Source organism: Chiloscyllium plagiosum, unplaced genomic scaffold (genome assembly GCF_037043375.1).
Source record: "Chiloscyllium plagiosum isolate Xiang-an unplaced genomic scaffold, Cpla_swu_hap1 HiC_scaffold_19, whole genome shotgun sequence".
In the NCBI taxonomy this organism is placed as follows: domain Eukaryota; kingdom Metazoa; phylum Chordata; class Chondrichthyes; order Orectolobiformes; family Hemiscylliidae; genus Chiloscyllium; species Chiloscyllium plagiosum.
Window position 1 is genome coordinate 26,273,993 of NW_028270157.1, and position 26,367 is coordinate 26,300,359.

Sequence of the window (26,367 nt, forward strand, 5' to 3'; positions counted from 1 at the left end):
AGTTCCTCTCTCATGCCCTCATAGTTACCTTTATTTAACTGTAACACCATTACATCGGATTTTGCCTTCTCTCTTTCAAACTGCAGACTGAACTCACCATATTATGATCGCTGCTTCCTAAGTGTTCCCTTACTTTAAGATTTTTTATAAAGTCTGGTTCATTACATAGCACTAGGTCCAGAATAGCCTGCTCTCTTGTGGGCTCCATGACAAGCTGTTCCAAAAAGCCATCCTGTAAGCATTCCATGAATTCCCTTTCTTTGGATCCACTGGCAACATTATTTTCCCAGTCCACCTGCATATTGAAGTCTCCCATGATCAATGTAACCTTGCCTTTCTGACATGCCTTCTCTATTTCCCAGTACATGTTGCGCCCCTGGTCCTGACCACTGTTAGGAGGTCTGTACATAACTCCCACTATGGTTTTTTTGCCTTTGTGGTTCCTCAATTCCACCCACACAGACTCCAAATCATCCGACGCTATGTCATTCAGCACCATAGATTTAATTTTGTTCTTAACTAACAAGGCAACCCCACCCCCTCTGCCCACCTCCCTGTCTTTTTGATAAGTTGAAAACCCTTGGATGTTTAACTGCCAGTCCTGACCCCCCTGTAACCACGTCTCTGTGATGCCTACCACATCATAATCATTCACGATGATCTGTGCCATTAGTTCATCTGCTTTGTTATGAATGCTACGAGCATTCAGGTAAAGTGCCTTAATGTTAACTTTCTTATCATTAGAGATATTGGAAGTCATAAGATGTCCTAAGTTATCCTTCCTTTTTGCTGCATTACCAGTCGATCTCAAGTTTAAATCTGCCTGCACATATGCTATCCTGCCGCTTATCTTTCCATTTAACTCCATGCTCCCTGTCGCTTTCACTTTCCCTTCCCCCCAACTCAGAAGTAACGTATAGATAGAAGATTGGCGAGCGAGCAGGAAACAGAGAGTAGTCATGAATATGTCATTCTCTGTTGGCAAGATGTAACAGGTAGTGTATTGTAAGAATCAGTTCCTGAGCCAAAGGTGTATCATGTGAAATTTTCTATTTTGACACAATGAATAAAAAGAAGCAAACTATCTGAATATTGAGAGATTGCGGAGTTCTGAGATTTAGCAGCAGTTGGATGCCCAAGTGCATGGTTAGTATACAGATTCAACAAGTAATTAGAAAAGCTAACAGAGTAATATATTTTTGGGCAAGAGGAATTGAATACAAAAATAGTGAGGTTATGCTTCAGCTATACAGGGCATTGATAAGACTACATCTGGAGTACTGTGGCCAGTATTGATCGCCCTATTTAAAGAAGAATTGAAATGTGTTTGAAGCAATTTAGAAAAAGTTTACTTGGTTAATACCTGGAATGGGCAGGTTGACTTCTGAGAAAGGTTGAACAGGTTCAGCTTGCATCTGCTGGAGTTTAGAAGAGTAAGAGGTGACTTGATTGAAACATGTAAAATCCTGAAGGGCTTTGATTGGGGGATGTATGAAAGCTATTTCCTCTTGTGGAAATTCAAGAATAAGGAGTCACTGTTTTAAAATAAATAGCCAACCATTTAAGACAGAGACTAGGAGAATTTTCTTTATCACATACATAAGCCTTAAGTCTTTAGAACTGTCTTTCTCAAACATGTTGCAAGCAGAGGTTGGAATCTTACAGAGGTCTGAACAATGTGGGCTAAGAAGAAATGTGGTAGAACATTCTCAATGATGAATTTTTAACTAAGTTCCAGGCATTCAAAAATTCTTGCTAAACAGCAATAAGCTGTCTATTAAGAAAGATTATTACTTGTTAACAACCTGATTAACTGCACCTGATTCATGTGCAGCGTTCCATCCTACCATCCACTGTGAGCAAACTAGACATTGGCATTTCTCAATGTGCAAGTCAAAGTAGGTATCTGGCTCACTGCCTGTGCCAAAGGATCCCCATGTTAGACAATAAACGCCAATAGTTCAGGGCACAAAAAAATGGTCACTGGCCACATGCAGCTCATCATCATGGCTCTGGCATCCAATGTGTTTCAGCCTCTGAGGACATAACAGTATACTTCTGCACATCAATGCTCTACCTGGGGTCACTACAGCAACTATCATTGTAATACTGCAGCAAGGACCCTTGCACTCTGCAACATGCACCCAGCATGTGAACAGAACAAAACTAAATCTCCAAGCTGTTTGCTTGCTCTCTTAGGGCTAATTTACTTTGAGTCTACCTGGATGCTCATAACATCTCTGCCTTGACTTGATTGGCTCTCATTCAGAAATACCAGGCTCACAGTACTTATGTATGCCTTGGCTGTTTAGCATTGACACAAATCCAGAAACTTTGACATGGTTATTAGAGTCCTCAATCAAGTCAAGAGAGATAACCTTTGATCACGTGGTCCTAGCACAGGAAGCCAAGGGCAGCCTTTGATACCAGTCCATGGACTTGGATTGATTATTCAGCCACTCTAGACAATCAGAGTCAGGATACTCTCCACATAATGGGTTAGGAGCTGAATGTCGGACAGCTCACCACCTGTCTTGAGGTGGTGGGCTGATTTCCTCCTGGAATTAGTAAGGGGCAGGTATTATGGGAAATGAAACAGGTGTGGCACAACTGTTACTGTTGGTGCAGGTGGAGAGGTAATCCTGGAGAGTGAGTAGGCAGTGTAAAAGCATACACAGTTTATAGTGTTGGAGGTTGGAGCAGGTGAGAGCGAGTGAGGGAAGATATCAATGGTGAGGGGGATAGACAATGAGATGTGGTGAGAGGTGGGGACAGTGGCTGTTATGGACTAGGCCAGATCACTCAAAACATTCTTAAGCAGGCAGCCCTAGATCTACCTTTACAATTTGTTTCAGTAAATATACAGTGAAAATTACCCAGGGTAAAATAGCTAGGTTGAGTACTAATTTTAAAACGGACAAAAACAAATGTACAAATTACACAATGAAACACACAGGACAGAATAAAAAACTCTTACAGAACTGAACCTATCTAGCTAGACTTAATTATGCTGTTCCGAATACACACAACAGTCCCAAAAGCAAACTCCCTTTAAAAACCAGTATAAATGGAACACATACTTACAGGTTGACATTGAAGGGTAGAAAAGAAAGAGAGTTTCCACACAGCTCAAGACTGAACTAAAAACAGTTTAGGTCAGCTCAGCTAGCTAGAGAGCTGACCACTTCCCTTTCATTATACAGGTCACTTCTAAAAACATGACCACTTTGGCCTGAAGTCTCACCTGATGACATATAAACAAAAGGCCTCTCAAAATCCTTTTCATCTCTGTACCAAACCAGACTGATCGGAGTCCGGCCCAGTTTATTGCCCCTCTGAAAAAAAATTGAGGGCAGAGTCTCCTTGAGAAAAGGAACAGAGTCATAGAGCCATAGAGTTAGGAAACAGACCCTTTGGTCCAACGCGTCCATGCTGACCAGATATCCCAAACCAATCTAGTCCCACCTGTCAGCACCCGGCCCATATCCCTCCAAACCCTTCCTATTCATATATCCATCCAAAATGCCTTTTAAATGTTGCAATTGTACCAGCCTCCACCACTTCCTCTGGCAACTCATTCCATAAACGTACCACCCTCTGTGTGAAAACGTTGCCCCTTAGGTCTCTTTTATACCTTTCCCCTCTCACCCTAAATCTATGTTCTCTAGTTCTGGACTCCCCCACCCCACGGAAAAGAATTTGTCTATTTATCCTATCCATGCCCCTCATAATTTTGTAAGATCTCTATAAGGTCACCCTTCAACCTCCAACGCTCCAGGGAAAACAGCCCCAGCCTGTTCAGCTATCCTTATAGCTCAAATCCTCCTACCCTGGCAACATCCTTGAAATATTTTCTGAACCCTTTCAAGTTTCACAACATCTTTCCAATAGGAAGGAGACCAGAATTGCACACAATATTCCAACAGTGGCCTAACCAATGTCCTGTACAACTGCAACATGACCTCCCAACTCCTGTACTCCATACTGACCAATAAAGGAAAGCATACCAAATGCCTTCTTCACTATCCTATCTACCTGTGACTCCACTCAGCAACACTCCCTAGGACCTTACCATGAAGTGTATAAGTCCTGCTAAGATTTGCTTTCCCAAAATGCAGAACCTCACATTTATCTGCCACTTCTCAGTCCATTGGCCCATCTGATCAAGATCCTGTTGTAATCTGAGGTAACCTTCTTCGCTGTCCACTCCACCTCCAATTGTGGTGTCATCTGTACTTACTAACTATACCTCTTATGCTCGCATCATTTATATAAATGACGAAAAGTAGTGGACCTAGCACCAATCCTTGTGGCACTCCACTGGTCACAGGCCTCCAATCTGAAAAACAACCCTCTGTATTCTACCTTTGAGCCAGTTCTGCATCCAAATGGCTAGTTCTCCTTGTATTCCGTGAGAACTAACCTTGCTAACCAGTCTCCCATGGGGAACTTTGTCGAACAAAAGAAAAGAGACGAGATTCGTGACACCCCCCTCCCCCCCCAAAAGAAAATCATCAATATCTTCATTTTTAATCCTTCAAAACCTGGTTAGTAGTCTGAACACACGTATACACTATACTAACTATAAACTTGCAAACATGCTCAGCCATATGCAAATTCAGGCCACGGCACACCCACCACCGAATGCCCCCATATCTCATTCAAGTCTTGATAATGCATCGGCAGTGACGTTCTCGCGACCTGCCACATGCACAATTGTCAAATTGAATGGCTGCAACAACAAGCTCCATTTAAACAGTCTGGCATTTTTGTCCTTAAATTTTTCCACAAAGGTCAAACTTTTTGTTTGAGGTAGGGAACCTACACAATCAATCAAGACTCTTGTGAAAGGTTCCTCAAATGCTGGAATAGGTATTAAAGGTGTAGGTTTTATTACTCCCTGTGGTTTTCTGATTAGCTGACATGTATGACATGTCTGGCAAAAGTCTCTGAAATGTGGCTGGAAGATTTTTATATCAAATGGCATGACTTTGAACTGATAGAGGTAAAAACAATGACTGCAGATGCTGGAAACCAGATTCTGTATCAGTGGTGCTGGAAGAGCACAGCAATTCAGGCAGCATCCGACGAGCAGCAAAATCGACGTTTCGGGCAAAAGCCCTTCATCAGGAATAAAGGCTGTGAGCCTGAAGCGTGGAGAGATAAGCTAGAGGAGGGTGGGGGTGGGGAGAAAGTAGCATAGAGTACAATAGGTGAGTGGGGGAGGAGATGAAGGTGATAGGTCAGGGAGGAGAGCGTGGAGTGGATAGGTGGAAAAGGAGCTAGGCAGGTCAGACAAGTCCGGACAGGTCAAGGGGACAGTGCGGGCTGGAAGTTTGAAACTAGGATGAGGTGGGGGAAGGGGAAGTGAGGAAGCTGTTGAAGTCCACATCAATACCCTGGGGTTGAAGTGTTCCGAGGCGGAAGATGAGGCGTTCTTCCTCCAGGGGTCTGGTGGTGAGGGAGTGGCGGTGAAGGAGGCCCAGGACCTCCATGTCCTCGGCAGAGTGGGAGGGGGAGTTGAAATGTTGGGCCACGGGGCGGTTTGGTTGATTGGTGCGGGTGTCTCGGAGATGTTCCCTAAAGCGCTCTGCTAGGAGGCGCCCAGTCTCCCCAATGTAGAGGAGACCGCATCGGGAGCAACGGATACAATAAATGATAATAGTGGATGTGCAGGTAAAACTTTGATGGATGTGGAAGGCTCCTTTAGGGCCTTGGATAGAGGTGAGGGAGGAGGTGTGGGCACAGGTTTTACAGTTCCTGCGGTGGATGAGATGCATTGGAGGGCATCCCACACCTCCGCCCTCAGACCCCACCCCTCCAACCGTAACAAGGACAGAACGCCCCTGGTGCTCACCTTCCACCCTACCAACCTTCGCATAAACCAAATCATCCGCCGACATTTCCACCACCTCCAAACAGACCCCACCACCAGGGATATATTTCCCTCCCCACCCCTTTCCGCCTTCCGCAAAGACTGTTCCCTCCGTGACTACCTGGTCAGGTCCACGCCCCCCTACGACCCACCCTCCCATCCTGGCACTTTCCCCTGCCACCACAGGAACTGTAAAACCTGTGCACACACCTCCTCCCTCACCTCTATCCAAGGCCCTAAAGGAGCCTTCCACATCCATCAAAGTTTTACCTGCACATCCACTAATATCATTTATTGTATCTGTTTCTCCCGTTGCGGTCTCCTCTACATTGGGGAGACTGGGCGCCACCTAGCAGAGCGCTTTAGGGAACATCTCCGAGACACCCGCACCAATTAACCAAACCGCCCCGTGGCCCAACATTTCAACTCCCCCTCCCACTCTGCCGAGGACATGGAGGTCCTGGACCTCCTTCACCGCCACTCCCTCACCACCAGACGCCTGGAGGAAAAACGCCTCATCTTCCGCCTCGGAATACTTCAACCCCAGGGCATCAATGTGGACTTCAACAGCTTCCTCTTTTGCCCTTCCCCCACCTCATCCTAGTTTCAAACTTCCAGCCCGCATTATCCCCTTGACCTATCCGGACTTGTCCGACCTGCCTAGCTCCTTTTCCACCTATCCACTCCACCCTCTCCTCCCTGACCTATCACCTTCATCTCCTCCCCCACTCACCTATTGTACTCTATGCTACTTTCTCCCCACCCCCACCCTCCTCTAGCTTATCTCTCCACGCTTCAGGCTCTCTGCCTTTATTCCTGATGAAGGGCTTTTGCCCGAAACGTCGATTTTGCTGCTCGTCGGATGCTGCCTGAATTGCTGTGCTCTTCCAGCACCACTGATCCAGAATTTGAACTGATAGAGTCAATTTGGCATTACAGAAGCTGAAATTGTCTTTTCTTTCTCTGACAGAGGTACTTGCCAGTAGCCTCTGAGCAAATCCAATTTAGAAACGTAAGTTGCTTGTCCCACCTTTTCGACACAGTCCTCCAACCATGGAATTGGATATTCATCAGGCTTTGTAATGGCGTTGACCTTGCGATAGTCCACACATAACCATTGGGTACCATCTGGCTTTGGAACCATGACGATGGGTGAGCTCCAGTCGCTGTAACTCACTTTGATTATGCCATCTTGGAGGATGCATCTATCTCCTTCTGAACTTGTGCCAACTTTAGAGGGTTATGACTGTAAGGATGTTGCTTAATTGGAACAGCATCTCCTATATCTACATCATGCACAATTAGGTTCGAACTTCCTATTTATTTCCACATATCTCCCCATAACTCTTTCAGGTTGTTTCGATTTTCTTGTGGAAGGTAACTCAATTTATCCTAATTTTTGACAACTTCCTCATTGTCCAATTTGATTTGAGGAATATCCAATTCAGAATCCTTTGAACCTGGTTCTCCCTTCTGTGCTGTAATCATTAACACCTCCTCTTGCTTTCCTTCCCTATCAAAATACCTTTTGACCAGTCACATGACACACTCTGTGAGATTAGATTAGATTAACAGTGTGGAAACAGGCCCTTCGGCCCAACAAGACCACACCGACCCGCCCGAAGCGCAACCCACCCAGACCCATCCCCCGACACCTAACACTATGGGCAATTTAGCATGGCCAATTCACATAATCTGCAAATTTTTGGACTGTGGGAGGAAACCGGAGCACCCGGAGGAAATTCCACACAGTCAGTCGCCTGAGGTGGGAATTGAACCCGGGGCTCTGGTGCTGTGAGGTAGCAGTGCTAACCACCGTGCCGCCCAGATCTCTTCCTGTCTGAAGGACTTATCAAGTGGTTCACTTCACTCAATTTCTGCTGAATTTGATACGGTCCACTAAACCTTTCTTTTAAAGGCTCACCTGTTACTGGAAGTAACACCAATACCTTATCCCCGATTGCAAAATTGCAAATTTGTGTTACTTATCCACTTCCTGTTTCATTGTATGCTGTGATACTTTTAAATGCTGTCTAGTCAACTCTCCAGCTCTATTTAGTCATTCTCTAAAAGTTGACACATAGTCCAAATGGGTGGGCTCTGAATTCTCTCTTATTAATTTCTCCTTAATCAGTTTTAATGGTCCTCTTACTTCATGCCCAAAAATTAATTCAAATGGACTGAATTTGGTCGATTCATCCAGTGCATCTCTGATCGCAAAAGTACAAACGGAACTTCCTTATCCCAATCGTCTGGATAATTCTGACCATCAGTCCTTAACATGGTCTTCAGTGTTTGAAGCCATCTCTCTAGCATTCCCTGCGATTCCAGATGGTTGGTACACAGCAGATTTGAATCTACTTTACTCCCAAGTTATCCATAACCTCCTTGGATGTGAAGTTTGATCCTTGATCTGACCGAGTCTCTATCAGCAGTCCATATCTAGTAAAAAATTTAAGTAATTCTTCTACAACTCTTTTAGCTGTGATTTTGTGTAATAGGATTGCCTCTAGAAATCTGGTCGACATATCCATTATTGTTAATAAATACTTATTCCCAATTTTTGTTTGAGATAGGGAACCTACACAATCAATCAAGACTCTTGTGAAAGGTTCCTCAAATGCTGGAATAAGTATTAAAGGTGCAGGTTTTCTTACTCCCTGTGGTTTTCCGATTAGCTGACATGTATGACATGTCTGGCAAAATTCAACTACATCTTTGTGTTGTCCAGGTCAGTAAAAATGTCTTTGTATTTAAACCTCTTGTTTTTCTCACTCCTAAATGACCTCCAAGTGGTAGCTCATGCGCTACTCACAGCACTTCCTTTCTACACCCTTCTAGCTAAAAAACAATTTGATGAATCTCTGCCAAGTTTTCATCTGCTTGAATGTGTAATAGTCTCCATTTCCTCATTAAGAGATCATTTGTTAATTAATAACACACAAGAATGCATTCACTTTCTTTCTCAGTAAAAGCCTTTTAATATAACTGTTTTAACTCCTCATCTTTCGGCTGTAATTCAATCAGCAAGCAGTGCTAAAAATACTGGCTTGTTTACTGGTTCCTTCTCTGTTCCACTTACCTGATAAAAGAAAGTTTTGGATAACACTACGTCAGCTTCCTTATCTGTGCCTTTTGATCTCTCCTGCTTCAACTTGTGCCTTTGTGATCTTGTGATCATATAATCAGGGAAAATTCCTGGATAAACATTCTCCAGGTCTGTAGTTGCTTGTGTCTCCACTGGCTTTTCAACTAGAGTAGGCAGCACGCCTACCGGTGAATCCGTTATATCATTTGCAAGGACAAATTGTATTCCTGGAGCTGAGCGTTTGTCCAGTACTCCTACTACAAATTCTCCATTCTTCTCTGGACTCTTTTGCCTCACTTTACATAACTGAGCACTTTTTGTCTCATCATGAATTCCTGTTACCAGTACCTTCTCTGGCAATAATCCCTCAGGAGTACATATCTCCTCATCCTTCAACATTACAGACTGAGAGGATCCTGTGTCCCCTAATATTGTAACCTCTTTACCTACTACTCCTGGCCTAGGTGAATAAACTTTACCCTTGCATGTGTATTTTATAAGCAGATCTGGCACTTCCTCCTTAATCAGCCTCTGATCATCTTGTACAATCTGAGGCAGTTATCTAACTTCCCTTGTGTGTTTCATTATTAGTCTAACAAAACTTCCAGGCTTGTCTGGTTTTCTTACACCTGGCTTTCTCCTAGCCCACCAACACTGATTTTGTGTGACCCAATGAAAACACCGGAGCTTTTTCATTTCTTTGTTCCCCCTCAAGGGTTTCTTTTTTACCCTGTGGTAAGTTCTCCTTATGATCTTCATTGAGATCTACCTTTCCCTTTCCATGTGAGGATTTCTCTTTGCCCCAGTGTCTATCCCTCATGGACTGAAATTGATTCTGGAAGCCAAACTGTGTTTTATAGACCAATTCGTAATCATATATTTCCCTCCCCTCCCCTATCAGCATTCCGTAAAGACCACTCCCTCCGTGACTCCCTCGTCAGGTCCACACCCCCACCAACCCAACCTCCACTCCCAGCACCTTCCCCTGCAACCGCAGGAGGTGCAAGACTTGCGCCCACACCTCCCCCCTCACCTCCTTCCAAGGCCCCAAAGGAAACTTCCATATCCGCCACAGATTCACCTGCACCTCCACACACATCATCTATTGCATCCTCTGCACCCGATGTGGCCTCCTCTATATTGGGGAGACAGGCCAGCTACTTGCGGAGCGTTTCAGAGAACTCCTCTGGGACACCCGGACCAACCAACCCAACCACCCTGTGGCTCAACATTTCAATTTCCCCCTCCCACTCCACCAAGGATATGCAGGTCTTTGGACTCCTCCATCGTCAGACCACAACAAAATGACGGTTGGAGGTAGAGCGCCTCATCTTCCGCCTAGGAACCCTCCAACCACAAGGGATGAACTCGGATTTCACCAGTTTCCTCATTTCCCCTCCCCCCACCTTGTCTCAGTCTAATCCATCGAATTCAGCACCGCCTTCCTAATCTGCAATCTTCTTCCCGACCTCTCCGCCCCCACCCCAGTCTGACCTATCACCCTCACCTTGACCTCTTTCCACCTATCACATTTCCGACGCCCCTCCCCCAAGTCCCTCCTCCCTACCTTTTATCTTAGCCTGCTGGACAAACTTTCCTCATTCCTGAAGAAGGGCTTATGCCCGAAACGTCGATTCTCCTGTTCCCTGGATGCTGCCTGACCTGCTGCGCTTTTCCAGCAACACATTTTCAGCTCTGATCTCCAGCATCTGCAGACCTCACTTTCTCCTCAATTCGTAATCATCAGCCACTTCAGCTGCTAACCTTGCTGTTTCACCTCCCTGCTCTTCCACATGAGTTCACACTATTTCAGGCAGTGACGTTTTGAATTCCTCCAAAATAATTGTCTCTCTAAGGGCATCATAAGTTTGCTCGAGTTTTAAAGCTTTTATTCATCTATTGAAATTACTCTGTTTGATCCTTTCAAACTCAAGATAAGTTTGACCTGGGTCCCTCCTTAGATTCCTGAAACATTGTCTGTAGGCATCTGCTACAAGCTCATATGCACTTAAAATAGCTTTTTTTTCACCTTTTCATATTCCCCAGATACCTCCTCTGACAGTGGTGCGAATACCTCACTAGCCCTACCTACAAGTTTCATTTGGATCAACAACACACACATTGCCTCTGGCCACTGCATTTGTTTAGCCACCTTTTCAAATGAGATGAAAAAGGCTTCCACATCCTTCTTATCAAATTTAGACAATGCTTGAACATAAGCAGTTTCTCACTAGGCTTCTGACTACCAGGGGTTTACTCCTCCTCTTTTCTCTTCCTCACTAAGCCTACCCTCAGCCTTTATCTCCAGCCTTTCAAAGCTGACTTTCCTTTTTAAGTGTCAGGTTTTGAAGTTCAAAAGCTCTTTCTTTTCCTCTCTCTTCTGCTGCTCTCTCTTTTTCACTCTGTTCGGTTTTTAATCATAACTCAAACTGTTTCATTTTTGCTGCCCTTTCCTTATCTCTCGCCTCTAACTCAACCTGCTGCATTTGCAATTGAATTCTTGCCATGTCTATAGATTCTGATGCTTTCTCCAGCAAGTTTAAATGCTGACCTACTGCTGTAATTATCGCTCCTTTCCTCACCGAAGCAGGCAGTTGCAATTCCAACTTCCCTGCTAATTCTTGCAACTTGGTCATATTCACTTTTTGTTAATCTTTCAAAGTCACTGTATCCACATCCAGAAAACTTTTGGCGACTGAAAGAGCCATTACTATCCCAAGCTTTGTCTACCCAACCAAACCAACACCTGAAATAAAGACCCTAGTACCTACCACTTGCTGTTTAAAATCCCGCAAAGAGCCCCCAATCTGTTATGGACTAGCCAGACCATTCAAAACATTTTCAAGTTTGCAGTCCTAGACGTAACTTTGCAATTTGTTTTGGTAAATGTACAGTGAAAACTACCCAGAATACGATAGCTAGGTTGGCTACTAGATTTTAATGATTTGGAGCTGCCGGTGTTGGACTGGTGGGAACAAAGTTAAAAATTACACAACACTAGGTTATAATCCAACAGGTTTAATTAGGCGTACGAGTGTTCGGAGCGCTGCTCCTTCATGTGTGATTTTTAACTAGATTTTAAAACAGACAAAAAATTTATTCACAAAATTACACAATGAAACACAAACAACAAAATGAAGAACCCCTACAGAACTCAACCCATCCAGCTAGACTTAATTAGTTCCGAATACACACAACAGTCCCAGTAACAAACTCCCTTTAAACGCAGTATAAATGGAACACATGCTTACAGGTTGAAGTTGAATGGCAGAAAAGAGAGAGAGTTTCCACACAGCTTCCTGTTGAACTTCCCAATTCAAGACTGAACTAAAAACAGGGAGAAGAAAGTGAAGACTGCAGAATCTGGGGTTCAGAGTCGAGAGTGTGGTGCTGGAAAAGCACAGCAGTCAGACAGCATCAGAGGAGCAGGAGAATCAACATTTCGGGCACAAGTCCTTCATCGGGAATGAGGCTTGTTGGTCGGGGCTGAGAGGTAAATGGGAGGGGTGTGGGGTTGGAGGGAGGTAGTTGAGAATACGATAGGTGGATGAAGGTGAGGGAGAAGGTGATAGGTCAGAGGGGGCAGTGATGGACGGGTCCGGAGGGCGGTGCCGAGTTGGAGTCTTGGGACTGGGATAATGTGGGAGAAGGGGCAATGAGGAAGCTGTTGAAATCCACATTTATCCCGTGTGATTGCAGAGTCCTAAGGCAGAATATGAGGTGTTCCACCTCCAGACGTCGGTGGTAATCTCCCTCCAACCCCACCTCCCTCCCATTTATGTCTCAGCCCGGACCCACAAGCCTCATTCCTATGAAGGACTTATACCTGAAACTTCGAAATTATCACCCGACGTCCAGAGGAGGAACACCTCATATTCTGCATTTGGACCCTGCAACCACACAGGATAAATCTGGATTTCAATAGTTTCCTTATTTCCCCTCCCCCCACACTATCCCAGTCCCAAGCCTCCAACTTGGCACCGCCCTCCAGACCCGTCCATCACTGTCGCCTCTGACCTATCACCTTCTCCCTCACCTTCATCCATCTATCACTTTCCCAGCTTCCTACCCCCCCCACACCCGCCCCCTCCCATTTATCTCTCAGCCCCGACCACAAGCCTCATTCCTGAAGAAGGGCTTATGCCTGAAACATCAATTCTCCTGCTCCTCGGATGTTGCTTGACATGCAGTGCTTTTCCCGCACCACACTCTCGACTCTGAACTAAAAACAGCTCAGCTCAGCTGGCTAGAGAGCTGACCACTCCCCTTTCATTATACAGGCCACTTCTAAAACATGACCATTTTGGCCTGAAGTCTCATCTGTCTACATATAAACAAAAGGACTCCCAAAATCTGTTTCATCTCTGTACCAAACCAGACTGGTTGGAGACCAGCCCGGTTTATTGCCCCTCTGAAAAATATCAAGGACTGAGTCTCCTTGAGCCAAGGAACAGTTTTTAGAAAAAAGTGACAGTAGCAAAGATAAATTGAGTGTGTGGTGTCAGGGAGGAGTGTGTGTTAAGATGTGCCTTTCAGAAGGACTTGTTCTGTCCTATTTCTTTTGAGAGCAAGTGTTGTAAACCTGGAGATGAACTGTCTGCTCTGAGCCCAGCAATGTATCTGGCTTTGGATCTTTGTTTTAAAAGTAAACAAAAGAAGTGTGAGTGGGCGGCATCAAGAACACAAAAATCCAGGGATTGCAGGTTTTGATTTTCAGGTGGTGAACTGGGATTCCGGAGAAGAACTAACTTTTTGCTGCTGCAAAAGCTTGAGCTCTCTTTTTTTCTGCTTTTTAGTTTTTCCTTTCTCCTGGCCTGGAAATCAAGTGAGAGAGATTAATTTTGTTGAACTTGCCTTTGCCAAGGGTGTTTATAGAATGCTGTTATATTGGAACAGCTAACTGGTAGTAGTTATATGTATAACTTTATTAAGCATTTTGATAGAGTTACAGTTAAGTCAATTCTTTTCTTATTTTGCTTGCATTTTAACTGTACTGGAAGAATAAAGTGTGTTTTATTTAAAGCTAAGTCATTTGACCAACCAGATTACAACTGCAAACACTGCCCTTACATTTGTTGTTATAATAAGAAAATATTCACATTTAGGCTATCTCCTTGGCATGTTATGAGGGGGTTTGGTCTGATTCATAACAAACGGAACAGACCATTAACCTTTTTCTATATTGCTGTGCATTCCTCTCAACAGCTGAGACAACAATGCACTAACTCTTTGGCAACTTCAGACCAGGTTGACATGGTCAGGGATTGTGGCCTCCTCTGCTGGTCCTGGGAGAAGAGGACATTCCACTTCTGCACTATCTCACCCTGCAGCATCGCCAGGTGACTGCCTGGCAAGCACAGTGCAAATTTCCTTTCTCAACCATATCCATGGCAGACATCAGGAACTGTGCAGGACAGCTCTGGACAGCAATGCTGTTCCATTCTGGAATATCCCAGCAGCAGTGAGTTTGTACCAGGTGCAGGCGAGTCATAGACTTGGGCTAGAATTGGACAAGAATGGTGCCATAGGTGAGGGCTAGGTAGTTAATGAAGCAAATATAGTCAGATGTAATGAGAAAACCTGTCAGACCTCATGGAAAGAAACACTCCATGAAACTCAATGTAATTGACACACTCAAAAAATGCAAGATTTGGCCCACGGTCTTGAAATCATTTTAAGGCAGAGATTGGTAATGTCTTGATAAACAAGGGGTTAAATGTTCTTGTGGATAGTGGGAATTTGAAGAGGTCAGATGAGCCATCACCTTATTGAATGGCAGAGTAGGCTCAAGAAGCTAAGTGGCTCACTCTTGCTCCTACTTCATATGTTTCTATATGTTTCATTTGTAAAGATGGTTAATATTTCAGGGTTGTTAAGCGTTTTGCTAGTTGAACATCTGAATGATTCTGTGCCAATAGGACTCATTCCAAGATGTAGAATCTACAATCTTTTTTTCTATGAAATGAAGCATGGACTAATAAAATAGAATTTGTTTTTTATATACTGCATGTGTCCAGTAATAATTGCCTTTCCTGTTATTTTCATTCCAATGTTTGTTACACCTGGGTGTCATGCTTAAATTTGTTGGCAGTGAGTTTCCATAAGGGATCTTCTGATTGTTCTGTGGATACCCTGGAGAAATGTTGTAAGTAGTTTTTATGGTGTTTCTCCAGCGTGTCCACTCATCTTCTGGCAAAAGGACAATGGATAATCGGAAAAAAAGCCACCCAATTTGGGGCCTGCTGTTCCTTATTTTGTTTACCACAGGCTTGTACTTACTACATGACTGGCTGCAGATCCATGACCTTCTCAGCTTTTAAAATGTAACACCAAGTAGGATGATGTTATTTTCTACAAAGCAACCCCTTGAACTCTATGAAAAATTAGGTTACTTGTCCAATACCAACTCTGTCTCTCACCAGTCCCATCAGCAACATCTTCCCACTTTTCCTAGCTTCTAGCTAGTTGAACAGTTCATACATCGATGACTGTATTGGCACTGCCTCGTACTCCCACAAGGAGGTTGAACAGTTCATCCACTTTACTAACACCTTCCACCCTGACCTCAAATTTACCTGGACCGTCTCAGATTCCTCCCTCTCCTTCCTAGACCTTTCCATTTCTATCTCGGGTGACCGACTCAACACGGACATTCACTATAAACTGACCGACTCCCACAGCTATCTAGATTACACCTCCTCCAACCCTGCCCCCTGTAAAAACGCCATCCCATATTCCCAATTCCTTCGCCTCCGCCGCATCTGCTCCCAGGAGGACCAATTCCAATACCGAACAACCCAGATGACCTCCTTCTTCAAAGACTGCAATTTCCCCTCAGACGTGGTTGACGATGCTCTCCACCACATCTCCTCCACTTCCCGCTCCTCTGCCCTTGAACCCCGCCCCTCCAATCGCCACCAGGACAGAACCCCACTGGTCCTCACCTACCACCCCACCAACCTCCAGATACATCGTATCATCCTTCGTCATTTCCACCACCTCCAAACAGACCCCACCACCAGGGATATATTTCCCTCCCCTATCAGCGTTCCGGAAATACCACCCCCTCCGCGACTCCCTCGTCAGGTCCACACACCCCCACCAACCCAACCTCCACTCCTGGCACCTTCCCCTGCAACCGCAAGAAATGCAAAACTTGCGCCCAGACCTCCCCCCTCACTTCCCTCCAAGGCCCCAAGTGATCCTTCCATATCCGTCACAAATTCACCTGCACCTCCACACACATCATTTACTGCATCTGCACCCGATGTAGCCTCCTCTACATTGGGGAGACAGGCTGCCTATTTGCAGTATGTTTCAGAGAACACCTCTGGGACACCCGCACCAACCAACCCAACCGCCCTGTGGCTCAACACTTTAACTCCCCCTCCCACTCCGCCAAGGACATGCAGGTCCTTTGCCTCCTCCATCGCCAGACCATAGCAACACGACGGCTGGAGGAAGAGTGCCTCATCTTCCGCCTAGGAACCCTCCAACCACAAGGGATGAATGCAGATTTCTCAGCTTCCTCATTTCCCCTCCCCCCACATTATCTCAGTCCCAACCCTCAGACTCAGCACCGCCTTCTCGACCTGCAATCTTCTTCCCGACCTCTCCGGCCCCACCCCCTCTCCGGCCTATCACCCTCACCTTAACCTCCTTCCACCTATTGCATTTCCAACACCCCTCCCCCGTCCCTCCTCCCTACCTTTTATCTTAGCCTGCTTGGCACACCCTCCTCATTCCTGAAGAAGGGCTTATGCCCGAAACATCGATTCTCCTGCTCCTTGGATGCTGCCTGACCTGCTGCGCTTTTCCAGCAATACATTTTCAGCTCTGATCTCCAGCATCTGCAGTCCTCACTTTCTGCGAGTTGTAGCTATCCTGCTTTCCTTTCTGAATCACATTCCCAATCTCGCAAATGCTTTGACAGCTGCTGTAGCATTAGTCCACAAACTAATGTGTTCAAAGCCCAACATTCCCCTAACTGAAATCCCAAACCTGACCATTCTCTTCACTAATGGCCCGAGATTCCAGCATTAACTCTGCTGATCTCACACTCCATTGATCACTGTTTCCAGAACTTCAACAAAAAAAAATCCTGCTGTGTCAGAAACTACTTGACTCCACTTGTTACCATCTACTTGATTCCCCTTCCAATATTTTCACAGAGGGAACAGTGCATGTATGGAACAAGCTGCCAAAGGAAGTAGTGGAGGCCGGTACAATTACAACATTGAAAAGACACCAGATAAACACCTGACCAACTGTCCCACATTTCATAACTGCCAATCCCTATGAGTCTGTACCCATAAATCTCCCTCTGCCCAAAGCTAAAAATGGCTAATGAGTGAGAGATGTAAGATCAAATCTCACCAAAGAAATTAGGTAACTTAAATGCAAGTTAATTAAATAAATTAGAAATGAAAAGCAAGTAGCTAGTAATGATGACCACAAAAATAATGGTTAGTTCCAAAAACCCAAATTGTTCATTAAAGTCCATTCAGAATGGAAAATTTACTATATTTACTTAGTACAGGTAGACAACCCTTTATCCAAAATCCCGAAATCCGAAAGGCTCCAAAATCCGAAGTTTTTTTTGTGAAGTTTTTATCTCATTAACTAGGTTGTTTGGCATGCAAACAGTTAACCCAACTCCACACCCACTCAATGCATGTCACTCAGATGTGACATGGGTGGGCATGGCCCAGCACTGGCAGGCCTCAATTCTGTCTCAGGGCCCGTTACTCTCACTGAGTCTGCTGTTCAGTAAAATGTTTTAAAAATTTCACCGTCAACCTGACACTTGTTCTGAAAAAATTCCGAATTCTGAAAACCAGCAGGTCCCAAGCGTTTCAGATAAAAGATTGTATACCTGAATCATAATGTGGGTAAATGTTAACTTCCCTGAAATGGTCGAGCTATACCGAGCCTGATGCCATACTTTAAAAGACCTAAGTTGTCTGATGGACAAGAAGGCTAGTTTTGCCAATGATGCCAACATCACATGCATTGAACGAGAAAAAAACCCACTAAACTCTGCAATGACATCCTTCACAATCTGCACAGATTCCTCTGCTTTTCCATCAACCTAGTATGTCAGTGTAGATAGATAATGGATCAGCTATCAAAGTCACGTTATGTTACAGCCTTTTATAGAGCCATAGCGTAATACAGCACGAAAACAGACCTTTTGGTCCAACTCGTCCGCATCGACCAGATGTCCTAATCTGATATAATTGCATTTGCCAGCATTTGGTCCATATTGCTCTAAACTCTTCCTATACATATACCCAATCAGGTGTCTTTTCAATGTTGTATTTGTACTGTCCTCCACTACTTCCTTTGGCAGCTTGTTCCATACATGTACTGTCCCTCTGTGAAACAATTACCCCTCGGGTTCTTCTTAAATTTTTCCCTCTCACCTTAAACCTATGACCTCTAATTTTGGACTCATTCATTCCAGGAGAAGGACCTTGGACATTTGCCCTATCCATGATTTTATAAACTTTTATAAACCTCAGCCGTCGATGTTCTAGGGAGAAAAGCCCCAGCCCACTCAGCATCTCCCTATAACCCTAACCCTCCAGTCCCAGCAATATCCTTGTAAATCTTTTCTGCACCTTCTCAGGTTTAACAACATCCTTTTTGAAAGGCAACCAGAATTGAACTCTGTATTCTAAAAGTGGCCTCACTAATGTCTTGTACAGCTGCAGCATAACATCCCAACTCCTATACTTAATGTTCTGGCTAATGAAGGCAAGTATGCCAAATGCCACCTTCGCCATCTTGTCTATTGTGACTCCACTTTCAAGAACTTATACACCTACACCCTTAGCTCTCTTTGTTTGGCAACTCTCCCCAGGCCCCTTCCATTAAGTGTATAAGTCAATTTGCCACTTCTCAGACCATTGGCCCATCTGATCAAGGTCCCATTTCACTATTTCACTATCCTCTACTCCATCTATTTTGGTGTCATCTGCAAACTTACAAACTAATAGCTCCTATATTCGCATCCAAATCATTCATATAACTGAAGAAATGCAGTGCACCAAGCACTGATCCTTATGCCACACTACTGGTCACGGGCCTTCAGTCCGAAAAGAAATCCTCTGCCACCATCTTCTGTCTCCTACCTTAAAACCAATTTTGCATCCAATTCTGAAATAACGGCACCACATTAGCTAACCATCAGTCTTCCAACACCTCAGCGTGGCTGTCGATGATACAAATACTACTCATCCACAAACTATTTGCAATCTGGAACATCTCGCCTACTCCTTTCATTGCCTCCTAGTGTTAGTTCAGAAATTTCTGTATGTTTTTAAACAATAATAGAAAAATGATTCAGGCCACAGATTCATATTGATCTGTCCTTGAGTTTTCTATAATTTGCACTTACTCAAAGACTTCTCATAGAAGCATGATTAGATTTTCAGCTGTAAGAGGAAAGAAATCTTTTTGTAGTGTTTTCCTGCAATTATTTGACGCACTTTTAAAAAATATTGCACATTATTTTGCTTAGAATGACATATCTGGTAAATTCCACAAGCAATGGGGCAGAAAGTCTGTCATTATTTAATTGAAAATTAACCATTGTATTGCAGAGCTGAGCTGGCTTCATGCTTCATATGATGTGCCATTCTGCCAGAATTGGAGTGAGCGTGCTTACAAGGTACAAAAAAAGACAAAGGAGACTATTTCTCGGAAATTGATACAGCTATTTGAAACAGTTATTGTACCGAGGTAATGAATTATATACTTTATCTTCTACAATTATTATGTTTTGCTGATAGTTAATTACTTACAAATGCATTATTCATTCGCACCTGCAACTTGTTTATTATTTTGTGATGTTTACCATTTGCAAAAGGGCAATTCTGTGACCCATTCTATATGATGGACGAGTAGTGCCGCCTCAAATGAGTATATTGGATTGCGTTTATGCAAAAGCATCCTCCTATGCAGCAGCTGGTACTTTGAATGTTTTCGAAGGGCTTGAATCACTCCCCAGACCTGTTCAGTTTCTGTCCACCTACCCAGTATTCGATGTGATATATAATATCAATTGTCAATCCATTTTCTCATGAAGAGATTCTGCCTATTTCTTGATGCTCCCATATCTGATATGAGATCAGGTCCAATTCAATCAGGATCCTAAAGAATCATGGATTGGACAGTCTGTTAAAATTACAAAATTTTCTTGAATAATCTGTGTAAGTATCTATTATGCTTGCATTTAGTTCTTTTCTTTTGCAATGTACTCAAAATGGTGCATGGAGTGGATGTAAAAGAAAGAAAAGGGTTAGATTTTTAACTTACAACCCCAGGCATAAAATTGATAATATGGATTTGATACTGCCCAATTTGTATTTCCAATTAAATGTACTCCTAAAAGGAATTGGAGCTGTTTGGTGGGATTTTTATAACATCATTTCGTTTTTGGGAGTATTTAGAGTCATAGAATCATAGAGGTGTACAGTACAGAAGCAGACCGTTCGGTCCAACCTGTCCATGCCGACCAGATATCCCAACCCAATGTAGTCCCACCAGCCAGCACTCAGCCCATATCCCTCCAAACACTTCCAATTCATATACCCAGCCAAATGCCTTTTAAGTGTTGCAATTATACCAGCCTCCACCATTTCCTCTGGCAGCTCATTCCATACACGTACCATCCTCTGTGTGAAAAAGTTGCCCCTTAGGTCCCTTTTTATATCTTTCCACTCTCACCCTAAACCTGTGTTCTCTAAGTCTAGACTCCCCCACCCCATGGAAAAACTTTGTCCATTTATCCTATCCATGCCCCTCATGATTTTGTAAACCTCTATTAGGTCACCCCTCCGGTGCTCCAGGCAAAACAGCCCCAGCCTGTTCAGCATCTCCCTGTAGCTCAAATTCTCCAACCCCGGCAACATCCTTGTAAATCTTCACTGAACCCTTTCAAGTTTCAAAACATCTTTCCGATAGGAAGGAGACCAGAATTGCACACAATATTCCAGCAGTGGCCTAACCAATGTCCTGTACAGCCGCAACATGACCTCCCAACTCCTGTACTCAATACTCTGATCAATAAAGGAAAGCATACCAAACACCTTCTTCACTATCCTATCTACTGTGACTCTACCTTCAAGGAGCTATGAACCTGCACTCCAAGGTCTCTTTGCTCAGCAAAATTTCCTAGAACCTTACCAATAAATGTATGAGCCTTGCTAAAATTTGTTTTCCCAAAATATAGCACCTCACATTTATCTAAATTCAACTCCATCTGCCACTTCTTAGCCCATTGGCCCATCTGATCAAGATCCCGTTGTAATTTATGGTAATCTTCTTCACTGTCCACTAAACCTCCAATTTTGGTGTTAAGTGCAAACTTACCAACCAAACCTCTTATGCTCACATCCAAATCATTTATATAAATGATGAAAAGTAGTGGATCCAACACCGATCCTTATGGCAGTCCACTGGTCACAGGCATCCAGTCTAAAAAACAACCCTCCACCACCACTCTCTGTCTTCTACCTTTGAACCAATTCTGTATCCAAATGGCTAGCTCTCCCTCTATTCCATGATATCTAACCTTGCTAACCAATCTCCCATGGGGAACCTTGTCGAATGCCTTACTGAAATCCATATAGATCACATCTATGCTTCTGCCCTCATCAATCCTCTTTGTTACTTCTTCAAAAAACTCAATCAAGTTTGTGAGATATGATTTTCCCATGCACAAAGCCATTTATTCGGAAAGTCTGAAGAATCTTTATATTAACACAAGGATCCGAAAAGCTGTTCTGAGAAAACAAGCTTTCACTTCGTCTCAAGGCATCTAATTGTATTGTTATAGAGTTCATGCTTGTTGGAAACTTCACATGAAATGAATGAGGACAGATGGTTTTAAAGTGCTCAATTCATTGTACTTAATGACGAAGCCATTTCAAGATGAAGCTTGGCATGTCAGAGTGATAATTAGCAGAAGAACCAACAATGCTTGTGTCAGTGACTGAGAAGAACTGACCAATGTCTGGTCAGTTGAATGATAGATATCAATATCTAGTTTGTTACAAGGACCCCTACAGCCTTCCTTCAATTTGTAATCTCACCTGAAAGGCATTGTGTGGTACAGTGGTACTTGTGAGCCTGAGATGCTTTGGTTCAAGTAGTCCAGGCAGTCCAGAGATATGCATGTTGGGTACTTTGGCCATGCTAAATTACCCATAGTGTTCAGGGATGTGTAGGTTAAGCAGATTAGCCAGGGGAAATGCAGAGTGACAAGTATAAGGTAGCAGGATGTTTCTGGGTGGGATGCTCTTCGGAGGGCCAGTGTGAACTCGTTGGGTTGAATGGCCTGTTTCCATACTGCAGGGATTCTATAGAGTATATGTTAACATCTCTGAACAATTTGATTGGACAAAATCTACTAGCAGTCAAGTCACCAGCAGTCTCAATGTTATGGATTTTCTCATTCTTTCTCAGGGAGTCTGCAGATCATTTAAAGAATCAGGAAAGTTACTGTTACAGAGGTAGCCAACTGATAGATTCGCTAACAAAGAAAACTATTTTAAAATTCTTCCTCATTTTTGTGTAGATCTGGACTGACAGTCTAAGCAATATTTAGTGGGAGGTGGTTGACTAGGGGTAATATCACTGGGCTAGTAATCTAGAGTACGAGATTAATGATCTGGTGACATTTTTTAAGTCCCACCTATGGCAAATGGTTAAAATCTGGCCTCATGATGGCTATGTAACCACTGTCAGTTATTATAAACAAATCTGATTCTCTGATTCATTAATTCCTTTCAGAAAGGAAATCTGCCTCCTATATTTGAATAATTTTCTTGTGCCATGTGCTTTAGTTGTAAATTGCAATGTAAGATTTTTGCCTTGCTGAAGTATGTGCATGCATGGTAAACAATTTAAAAAAAACTTTTAAAGCTCAATGAGGGCTTTGCATGAGCTATCAGCAAAAGTATAGCACGTTGATATGAGGGAGAGCATTTTTGTACCTATTTTATGCAGCAGCATTTCTAGTTCACTATCCATCAAACGAGTTTGCTGCCTATGATTCTGGCGGTATGCATTTCATGCTTTCCCTTATTTTCTTTTCCTGTTGACAAGACTCTGAGCAAAAATGTTTTGACCCCCAACATCATTTTGTTAATTTTAATTTTTGCCACACAGTAATTTTGGACAGATTTATTGTATTCTCCCCTTCACTTAACAACTGCTTATTATTAAATGGCCACATCACTGCATTGTAGCAAAACTGGATATGTTGTCCTCCCGTTGTGCAAGCTGTCAGTCGAGTGCCCTGAAAGGGGACAGCCTTGGGGTCAGTTATGTGCAGTATGTTAAAGTGCAAAGTTCCCAGCACAACATTTATTCTAAATGCCATGAACTTTGGAAAATTAGTCCATAAATTACAGCTATTTGTTTCATAGGGCTATCAAAAATTACAGTCCAGATATTGAAAACTGAGTACAGTCGGAAGGTATTTTTGTGTACTGAATAGGAATTTCTTTTCAATAGTTTTTTTCCTTTAAGTGTTGGTGCTAGATTTCATTAGGAAGTGAAAATTGAAGGGTGAATAAGCTTAAATTACAGTTGTGTGTCAGTGAGCAGCTGGTTATGAAGCATCATTGGTAAAGGAATGTAAATTGTTTCTCAGTCTCTCCCTTTTTATTAAGTACACACTGTGTGGAGGGTTAAGATGATATTGCAAAAGATGATACATTGAAAAAAGATTAAGATATGTTAAAATAAATATGAAAGATAAATAAAGAAATATTTCACAAAAAAAATGATTTCAAAATTATATAAATAATGGCACCATTTTCTGGTCAGGAGAGAAACAGGATTCTCACATTGACCACAAAGTAAATCTCACAAAATCTTTCTGATGACCTTTTCACACCTATCCCTGTACAGCAACTGATTGCTATGTTCTTTACCGAGGAGTCACAGTGTGATGCTCACTATGTACCCTGTTTTGGAACTTTGAGTGACAGTTCACAGCTTTAGGATTTCTGTGAAAATCTGCTCATGTCAGGCACCTTGAAGTTTTGGTCAGTCTCCGAGACAATCATGCTGAATTCTGACAGTTCATTATCAATGACCATACAAGTCTGGCCAAATTACAATACATTCATGCATTGCGAATGATATTCTACACCACAAGGTGGTGCAGTTCTACACTTCTGTTCCATTATTCCACATTCTCTGATATTCTTGTTTACAGTTAACTTTACGAGGAAGAACAAGATATTGTTGTGATACTGCTGTGTTCATGATGTCATTATATAGCAGCCATAGTGAAATTGAGGAAATATTCTTGATGATTTCAAGACTCCCATCTACTACATTCTAGCAGTGTTGAGACCAGTGTAACATCATAATCGCATCCTCAAAAGCCTGATAAAATCGGAGAAAACATTAAAATGTCCATTGGCAAAGAAATTGTCATGACCAGCGGTTAAAGAAAAAGATCCTTCTGCAGCAGGTGCAATATTTGAAGTCAATATAAGATATTACAAATGTGAGGATAAATATAGTTGTGGTGATTAAGTGCTGAATCATATATTTCTTTGACTATGACTGAATTGTGCTGAGTTTCACATTAATTATCTACTCCACCCCTATGGTATCTGTCACATCCGATTTGCACCCCATCTTGCCATTCCTGAAATGACTCCCCATGCAGCAGATAGCTGCCAAAAGACCAACATCTCTTGCATCTCCTGTTCACTGGGACAAGTGCTGACAGTCCGAAGTTGCCCTGTCCATCAAATGATATGGTTAGAACATGGTCAGAAGTCACGTGACACCAGGTTATAGTCCGGCAGATTGATTTAAAATCACAACCTTTCGGAGTGCTGCTCCTGCATAAGGTGACTTCAGGTTGACTTCATCTGACAAAGGAGCAGCACTCCGAAAGCTTGTGTCTTTAAATAAACTTGTTGGATATAACCTGGTGTTGTGTGACTTCTGACTATGTCCACCCCAGTCAAACACCAGCATCTTCACTTCATAGTTTGAACATGGATGAAACGGTAAAGATGGCACTGAGATTCTATGAAACGGACCCGGAGGTCGTGCTGGATGGGGTGGTGAAGAGGAGAGGAGTTCTTTTCCCGGAAGACTAGCTGAGGAGGCTGTGCCACCAGATCCTGCCAGCCTGGTCTAGTGTTGTTATCCTGGTCAGCACCATCTCCAGGATGTGAAGAATTGGCCAGCAATGCTGCAGCAAAGTCAGTGACCTTCTCAGCTGCCCCTGGGTCAGTGTCACACATTTCTGTCTGCTCCCTCACACTCACTCTAACTCTGCCAATAAACCCACCTCTCACCAAGGCTCATGCTTTGCCACTTATTATTACATACAACAATTTCCCTCATTCATTCCCTGCCAACCTCCCACACTACTAACCCCGCATTGCCCTCTGTGCTGCCTCCTTATTTCCTCAAAACACCTCACTATCTCATCCCCATGTGCAGCAGCACTATCAGCCATGTCTTCCACTGATCTCTCACTCATTCTGCTCTTTCTGTTGGTACAGGAGAAAAGAGCAATTAACAGGGAAGAGCAAAGCTGCCTGTACGTGCAAGACACAAGAGAGAGAAAGATGACATTGGAGCCATGATTATAAGTAGTGTACAATGAATGAGACCTGCAGTGTATTTAGTGGGAGTGTGGCAAGGGAATGAAGAGTGGTACTTCTAGAGAGAGAGAGGTGTGTGTGTGTGTGTGGTGTGTGTGTGTGTGTGTGTGTGTGTGTGTGTGTGTGTGTGTGTGTGTGTGTGTGTGTGTGTGTGTGTGTGTGTGTGTGTGTGTGTGTGTGTGTGTGTGTGTGTGTGTGTCGCACACGTCGTGGTGGTGGTTCCCCCAACCTTCAGCTTATTGCCCCCTACAAGGAGAAGACCAAGGCTGCAGAAACATCCATATCCCACCAAATGGATAAGTTCCACTCTTCATTCTGCTGCCACTCTTCCATTAACTACACTGTAAGTCTCATTCATTGGTTCCAATGCCTTCTTTGACTTTGTGCCTTGCAGGTACAATCAGCCTCTTGATGGCCTATGCAGAGAAACATCCTTCTCCGGCAGAGGCCATCCCCTGGATGTCCGAAGACAATAGTACTAAGGCCTCAGAGAAACCATTGGCAAGACTTCAGCCTGCATCTTGCAACACTCAACCAGCCCACATACTGTCAACTTGGTGGGAACATTGGGTTTCAATACAATCTGGTGAGCCCCCTACTGTGACTGCTCTGAAACACCACCGGCCCTTGGATGACTGTTAGAGTCCAAGCAACTGCTTAGCCCAAGGCAGGAGAGGTCCCTATGGTTTAAACAATCAGGGATCTCATCTACAAGCACAGAGATAGCAGACAGGCATCTGGAATGCAATAGC

The 26,367-nt window shown here is 43.5% G+C and overlaps 1 protein-coding gene across 2 annotated transcripts in view; it reads left to right on the forward strand.

Moving 5' to 3' along the window:
* LOC122559439 (uncharacterized) overlaps nt 1-26,367 on the forward strand; it is a 135,038-nt gene that overhangs the window by 24,262 nt on the left and 84,409 nt on the right. For both annotated transcript variants that reach the window (XM_087996899.1, XM_087996900.1), the window contains exon 11: nt 19,571-19,709. In XM_087996899.1, coding sequence (XP_087853025.1) covers nt 19,571-19,709 — 139 coding nt within the window. The remainder of the gene's footprint in view (nt 1-19,570; nt 19,710-26,367) is intronic.